The following is an 8003-nucleotide window of genomic DNA, read 5'->3' on the forward strand; positions in this document are numbered from 1 at the left end:
TGTCAAAGCAAACGCTAATTATTTGATAGATTTCTACAGTTCCGAGTGTCATCATTTGGTTTATAATCAAATACCAAAATCTCCTCATTTAAACATCATACAAGCCTCTCATAACAAAGAGGTTATTCTGTTTTGTTTTGTTGGGGTTTTTTGCCATCTCATTGGTTATTCTAACTACAAAGTTAAAACATGTATAAATGGTACAGTTCTGGTTAAAAAAAAAAATCCAAAATATTTGGGTGGTAGGGCAAAGGGAAGCCTTTGAAATAATAAAACTCTGCTTCACAAAAGAACTGTACAACCCCATTAAACAGCTCACCACTGTTAAGAACCACCTACTGTCTACACGGTGGCACGGGTGGATCAGAAAGACGTGCAAATTAACAGATTTTCAAACAGTAGCAGATGGGACACCTAGACACAGGAAAGTCAGATATAATCAGGTGACATTTTTTTCACCATTAGATTTCACTAAACATCCCTTTGATTAATGGAAATGAAACATGGGGGGGATCTGTCACATGGGATGATGTCTTTCTACCGGGAAGGTTTAAAAAGAAAGGAATTCAACTTTTAGACACAGAGCTCAGAGACAGCCTTGCTTCTCAAATTTAGAACCAGAAACACCCGAAGGCAGTTTTTCAATGTGAGCAACAGTCATTCCCTATATTGTCTAAAATCCTGGAGGGAAAAGAAGTCACTTCTGCTTACTTGCGTGCCTTTCCTGCACCCGTTCCCTGCGTCTAAAGTGCTCTCCCGTAAATCTGAGTGATTCATGGCCCGGCCAGTCCAGGCTGGAGATGAGCACCCTCTGCCCCCTCCCATGGGACCCCACGGGTGGCTCCATCCCCGCGCTCCGGACAGAGGAGCACAGCCCCCACAGAAAGTCCAATGTACAAGAGGTCCCCAATAGGCACTGCTCCAAGGACTTAGATTTCTTCATCAGGAATGTGCGGCAATGTGAGAATTTTCCTGAAAGCAAAGTTTAAGACTGGGCTGGACAAGTGTGGCAACCCTCCCCAGTTAACGCCAGAGCCGTGCATGCCCACGCCAGCCACGAGGGGCCCATAAGTCATAGGACGGCGTTTCTAAGGACGGATGTACCACTAGGCAGCGGCCTCAGAGCAGGCTACAGGACAGCAGGCACGTGTGCCGAAAACCAGAGCGGATGGCTGGGAGTTTGAGAGCTTAGGAGAGACCATCTGGGACAACCAGAGGACTTCGAGGAGAGCAAGCGGCCACAGAGCATATCCACAGGCCGTGCACCATGACACTCACGGAGACGAAACTGCTGTGAGTGGACAGGGAGCTTTTCTCAACACTATAGAAGGAAAAGACGCCCGCGTGCTTCCCCGGCTGTCTGGTGCCTTGCTCTGTCAAGGTTCCCTCGGCTGATCAGCGGATCTCTGAAGTGGTACCCCCAACTGGACATCCAGCTCTGGGCTTCTCCACGCAGGAACGTTCAGAGACCAGAACGTGATACAGGAAGCCTCCTGGACTGCCCTTTCTGACTCGAGCATTCTGGTACTTAATATAGCCTTTTGTATTCTTGAGTTTTGCCTCCAAGTTGGGTTTTTTTTTTTTTTTGTCAACACAGTTCTAAGCTACTCAGAGCCATGCATAAGAATCCTCTGCATGCTGCTACTTACTCCGTTAACAGTACCTCAGACTGAATTGTCGTATCAATAGTAAAGAACCAGAATCACCTATCCATTTGCTGCTTAAACAACCCCATGAAAAATGCTTCAAGTCAGTTAAGAATCTTCAGAACACACCGCGCCTCCTAAGTTTTTGCAATTTTAAAATTTCATGGTCCTCCCGTTCCTGTTACAAAAACATAACTGGAAATGGAGACAAGATCAATAGTCTTGACTACAGAATTCTTGGCTACATCCTCACTGATTGTGTTTGCTACACCACAGATCAGATGCACGTGCATGGCTACCGTCTCTGCCAGATCTCCTGTCCAAGGGACTGGGACTATGGGGCACATTCACTTTTCAGGAGAAAAAACCGAGGATCCTCAGAGCACAAATTCCACATTACATTAGGGTCGCACACTGTGGCGAGAGGGCCAGCTCCTGGCTCCAACAGAAGTTACTAGTTCGCTGGTACACAGCGGCGCCCGCTGGTGTACGTACAGGTGGTCCGGAAATGGCAGTGTTCTGTAGCTATTAGCGACCATGTGGCCTGCAGAGCCAAAAATATAACCTCTGGCCCTTTACAGAAAGTCCGAGGACGCTTGCATTATATAAAAAGGGTGAGGGAATGAATGTGCAAACCAGAGCCCTGCACCCCGAGGCCCAGAGCCCCGCAGCACGCGAGGGCTCTGGGAAGGCCTTGCAGTAAAGCTGCTCCCAGCCTCATGTGAGCACAAAACCTTTTCTGAGAAACGCTTCTTTGCATGACTTCTAGTTTCCTTGGCATATACCCGGAATGCTGGCTTGAATTAAGATGGCAGAGGTGGTGTCCCGACTAATGGTACCCAAGAACTAAACTGGCTTAACGCAAGCTTTGCTCATCTTCCAGAGGTCACAACAAGGTACGTTTCATCCTAACCAGGGAAGGCACATTTTGGCAGAGTTGTTTTAACTCTTGTGTTTTCAAACACACTAAGTAGAACACGAAGTCAGCACTTATATGGCCCCAAGGAATCACATACTTTGTCACAGAGCTGTGGAGGCAAGAGGTAGAAGTTGTACAAACACAGCTACTGCTAAGCAGAAGCTCCTTCATCCCTTTCCAAGCTGTTTCTATACCGTTTTAGAATCAGGGGATCACACTCCAGTGTCAAACAGGAGTGACGCTTGGCGGTCTGCTGTGCTGCGAGGCACCCCTAGCGGGGTTCGTACTTACCTATCATCACCCCCAAGCAACTTCGACGGAGCCCTAGGTTATGCAAAAGTCCCTACTTTTCCAACACGTGTAAAAGTAAAGCAAAGTCATGAAAATCCCTGGCCCTAGAAGTCTCTATAAAAGTTTATGTTTCCTATTTATCCAGAACTCAATGAAGAGATGAAAAAAACGTGACTGGTCCTCAATTTTCCACTGTCATTGCAAGAAGGGGGGACCAAACTGCTGCACCAGAACCAGAGGGAAGGGGCAGCCCTTGCTGCTACCCACAGTAGGAAGAACACATCCCGCTCCCCCAGAGCTGATGGCAGACCTCCCCCTGAGATGTACTCCACTGCTGGAGTTATACTACTGAAACCTGCCAAGTACTGCAAGCTCGTAAACCCACGATTCAAGAAAATTTCACATTTATGGACGTGGAGTTGTAAAACAAATATACAGTTATTTACTCTCATCATCTAGGTTTGGTTCTAGTTTTAGGCGGATCACCTCTCCCAAGTCTGGCTCCTTACAGAGAATCGGCAGGAAGAGTGTCTTCCCATCCTGCCTCACAGCGCGCTTTGAGGCCTGAGCTGAGGGGACAGGAGCAAAGCGCTCGGGTAAGTAACACACGACACATAAAGAACAGTTCACCGTTTTGTTGTGAAAGGTGTTTTGGTTGGTAACTGTATTCACTCCAGACTTTCTTTAAATATCGTTTCCTATGGCATTTAAAGAGATTCACGTTATAAAGTGTAATCACTACTGCTTAGGGACACTTACACAGGATAGGATGAAATAGATCTGTGTGCAGTTTTCAGAAGACAGCCTTAAAAAACTTGAACTAAACAAGTTTTTGTTGTATGTAAATTTGGCTTCAATAAAGCTGGCCGAAAAAAAAAAAAAGTTTACTGCTTGCATGGGTATTTTACTTCTCCCTCACTATTAAATCATGAAACCCTGCTGTTGAAAAACACTACTAATATGCTGTTTTAATCTGGACATGTTAAATAAAGAAGTTTCCAAAACACACAATTAACTATATACTGGAAACACACAGTCGTACCTCTTCCAATGGGTGCCAAGTGAAGGAAGACAGCACTTGCAAGAAACCATTGACGCCTTTGATTTGGAACAAGACGCTACTTCCACAACATCTCATGACATTAAATCCAGGGCCACTCCAGAGCTGAGGTCTGGGTACTATTTTTTTCCTTCTTCCTCTTGCTACCCTCCTTTGGGGCACATTCTCTAGTTCTGTATCCCCTCTCCACACTCTCAGAAGCACTCCCAGCCTCTCCTGTTTGTCATCAGTGGCAATGACATTTATCACTCAGAGATGCCACCTTACCTCGCTGGCATGCTTTAGGCACATCCACACTCCCCCCACTAGATTGCAAGTGCCCTGTAGGGAGCACCCTGGTTAATAAGCTCCCCAATGTCAGGAGTATTGTCCTCTCCACCCAACATCAGCCCCCCAGATTCACACAACGGACACCAAAGGCTCCCAAGGCCAGTCCCACAGACATGTACTGCGTGGTGGCACTCCAAATCACTCGTTTCTTATGCCACCAGGCCTCCTCCTCCTAATCCCTCAGCTCTCCCCATGCACAGAGCTCCCATAACTCAAATTTTATCACAGAAAGAAACACCTTGCTCTACCTTGCACAACTTTCTCCTGGGAGCCTCAAAAATACATCCTCTCACAAATATGCCAGTGGTCTACTTTCCCATCTAACCCAATGCCCTCACTCTTCTGAGTGTATGCAATGCGATTCCTTTCGTCCTTTATTTGCTTAATATATATCCTTAAGATCTCTGTCTCAGACTAGCAGTTACGGGAGACAAGGCTGTACCTTGTTTCATGTGCCTGATGATGGTCCTTTCCCCAGCCCCATGCTAACAGACTCTTGCCCAATAACATGATGTGATGAATGGGTAACCAAGGGAACTCAACTCAAGTATGAGCATGAATTTTATTCTTTAAATGATTTAAACTGGGGCTACTAAAAACTTTTTTTTTTTGTTCCTCATTTGGAAAAGAGTGAGCTCCTGCCTTGGGAGGATCGAGGTTAGAAAGGAAGGGGGGAAAAGGTGACCAAGAGGGAAAAATCCTTTCAGATAAACTTTGTTGTGATTTAGCAGTGCATCAGGTAAATATGTGACCATCCAGTAACAGAACTACCCAAAAAGGCCATTCTCTCAGCTCCATTTTGTAAAGAACGGAAAGTATATAGTTGCACAAGCCTTTCTGTTAAGTCTTGTGTTAGTAATTTATCCCTCTATAGAAAACACAATCTGTAATAAACTCCTTCAACAACAACAAAGCTGCAAAGCCATTCAAAAAGTTACCAGTTTCGGAAGACAAGCTTCAAAGCTGAACTTGCCTGGTATGATCTTCGTTTCATAAGATTAAAGACTTTTCACTCAAACATAGCAAGATTAATGAAGCAAAGGAGATCTGTTTTGCAGTAAAAGGGCATTTAAATCATGGCTGTTTCCACACTTCTTACTTCAAACAAGTTGACTTGACAAAATAAACATCACATTCATTTCTTTATCAATTAAAAAAAAAAAGGGGGTGCCTGGGTGGCTCAGTGGGTTAAAGCCTCTGCCTTCGGCTCAGGTCATGATCCCAGGGTCCTGGGATGGAGCTCGCATTGCGCTCTCTGCTCTGCGAGGGGCCTGTTTCCTCCTCTCTCTCTGCCTGCCTCTCTGTCTACTTATGATCTCTGTCTGTCATATAAATAAAGAAAATCTTTTAAAAAATTAATAAAAATAAAAATAAATAGTATTAGTGACTTTTATGTCCCATGAAACTTATTTACTACCCCCGCCCACCATTCCGCAAACTGTATTTAAACTAGACAAGAATCTCCTTAGGGCGAATTTTTAAAAAATCGTTTCTCTCATGCCTACCTTAATATTCTAGGAATTGTGTTAAAACTGAAGCCACAGAATTGAAGTAGTTTTGTTTCAACAGGAGAAATAGGTTTTTTAGACCATTAGTAGAAATATGCCAGTGGTCACAGAAATATTTGCACAAGCTGAACAGCTGTGTCTACTGCAAATCTGAAGGCATTGCTGCAGCAATATAATTCAATTTGGACTCATTCATTATAAACTGATTTTCAGATGCTGCTACTGCAAGACTGTACTGGAGAAATGCAGGCTGCGCTGGAGACAGAACTGTTCCCAGCAGCGCACAAGTTTTTACTGCAAAGGAGAGCTCTGAAAGAGGAAATACAGCTCCATCGTAATGGTACCGTGGACCAGCCCACAAGAGCCCAGAGTTATTAAATGAATAGAAACTAAAATACTTCTTAAGCAACTGATGGGATTATCTCAGAAAGTTCTCAGAGATGCTGTTTCAAAGGATGTTTTATTTAATACCCTGCTTTTAAAAAAAAAAAAATGGGGGGGGGACAAAAACTGCAATTCCCACATTCGTTAACATATTTGTTTTATACATCTACACTGTAAACACCGCATCAGCTCAAATGGACATTGTAGTCCAAAAGGATCTGCTACCTAACTTTCTTTTAAGGTTATGCCTCTGAAATTAAACACACCAGAGCAACTTTGATGACATGTTGCTAGCGAAGTCTGGGCTGGCGAAATAAGTGACCAAACAACGAGAGTTTTCAGGATAACTGCTCAACATTTTCCCAAGGAGCACATTCCAAGAAACTTCCAAGTCTTAACTGCAGGCTGGCTGCTGCTACTCGTGTGTCTTCTGGTCGCAGAGCTGCGAATTGTGCTACTAGTTCAGAAAACACTTTGGGTCCCCCCTCCGCTGCACTTTCCCCTTCCCTAACCATGAAACCTACCCTGTGCTGTCATCCCTCCGGGCAGCCGACGCACGGCGGCACAGGGAGGCGCGTGGAATCCCCACGAAGACGAGCACGCTCCACTTTACTTTTCCTCCCATCAAGTACCGCTCGCTTTCGGCGCGCGGAGGGCTCCCCAACTCCGGGGCCGGCCGCGAGCGTCCGGGCAGGGCCGGCCCCCGCTCGGGGCCCCGGCGCACTGTGGCCACAAACTTCCCCTCGGCCGGCCCGGCGGGGTCCCGGGAAGCGGCTGCGCGGGCCTGCGCCTCGGAGAGGGTCTCCCCGGCGCTCACCTGCGGGTGGGGCCCCCGCCCCCCGCCCGGCCCCCCCTCACCTGTGCTGTCATTCGCCGAGAAGCCGGGCGAGCTGAGTTTGGCTCGTTTGGGGTTGGGCGGTCCGTCCAGCAAGTTCTCGGCCATTTTCACCTGCTCGCGGAAACAGCCCCGAGCGCGGGCGGCCGGGCCGGCAAGGGCTCCGGGGCGGGGGTCGGCGCCGGCCCTGGCCGGCTGCGAGGGGAGAGGAGCGAGCGCGAGCCGCGAGCCGCGAGCGAGCGCCGAGGGAGAGGGAGGGCGCAGGCCGGGTGGGGGAGGCGGCGGCCAAATCTCAGCCACAGCAACAGCGCCCCGCAGCGCTCACCGCCCGCCCCCGGCCCCCGCCGCCGCCGCCGCCGCCGCCGGCCGCGGCCCCCTCATCCCCTGCCCGCCTCCCGAGCGCGACACTCCGCGGCGGGGGCGCCCCGGCGGCCCGGCCGCCCCCCCGGGCCCGGCTGGCAGCGACGGCGCCCGGCCGGGCGGCTCAGGCAGCCCCCGGGAACATGGTGCCGCCGCCGCCGCCGCGCCGCCGCCTCGCTCCCCCCCCGCGCCCCACTTAATTAATTCGCTCGCGGCCCGACGACCGGGGGGCTCCGGGCTCCGCTCCCCGCCCGCGGCCCGCCGCCGCCGCCGCCGCCGTGAGGAAAAACAATGCGCGAAGCGGGGCCGCCGCCGCCGCCGCCGCCGCGGCCCCCCCACCCCCCGTTCCGCCGCCGCCGCCGCCGCTGCCGCCGCCGCCGCCGCCGCCGCCGCCGCGGCTCCGGGAGGCCGAGCCGAGAGGCGAGCGGGGCCGCCGGAGCGGGCGCCGAGGGCCGGGCGGAGCGGGCCGGCCGGGCGGAGCGGGGTGCGCGGGCGGTTGTGGGGCCCGGGACCGGCGGGGCCGAGTAGATCGCGCTCGAAGCCCCGGTCGGGTCCGCGACAAGATGGCGGCTGTTGATTCCTCAATTAAAAAAAAAAGAAAGTTTTTTTTCTTCTCTTTCCAGAGCCTGAACGGGGAGGGGGAGGGGGCGGGGCACGCCGGTGCGTCACC

At 50.2% G+C, this 8003-nt stretch overlaps 1 protein-coding gene across 3 annotated transcripts in view; it reads right to left on the reverse strand.

The window, feature by feature from the left end:
• Positions 1-7246, reverse strand: part of LOC122895878 (CREB binding protein) — a 124679-nt gene extending 117433 nt beyond the window's left edge. For 2 of the 3 annotated variants that reach the window (XM_044233649.1, XM_044233648.1), the window contains exon 1: positions 6997-7246. In XM_044233649.1, the coding sequence (XP_044089584.1) occupies positions 6997-7081 (85 nt within the window). In that variant the 5' untranslated portion in view covers positions 7082-7246. Of the gene's footprint in view, positions 1-6662; positions 6691-6996 lie in introns of those variants that run through there. The other variant, XM_044233647.1, reaches the window with a different exon arrangement.
• Between the last annotated feature and the right edge of the window lie 757 nt (positions 7247-8003).

The sequence above is a fragment of the Neovison vison genome, chromosome 14 (genome assembly GCF_020171115.1).
Source record: "Neovison vison isolate M4711 chromosome 14, ASM_NN_V1, whole genome shotgun sequence".
Taxonomy (NCBI): domain Eukaryota; kingdom Metazoa; phylum Chordata; class Mammalia; order Carnivora; family Mustelidae; genus Neogale; species Neogale vison.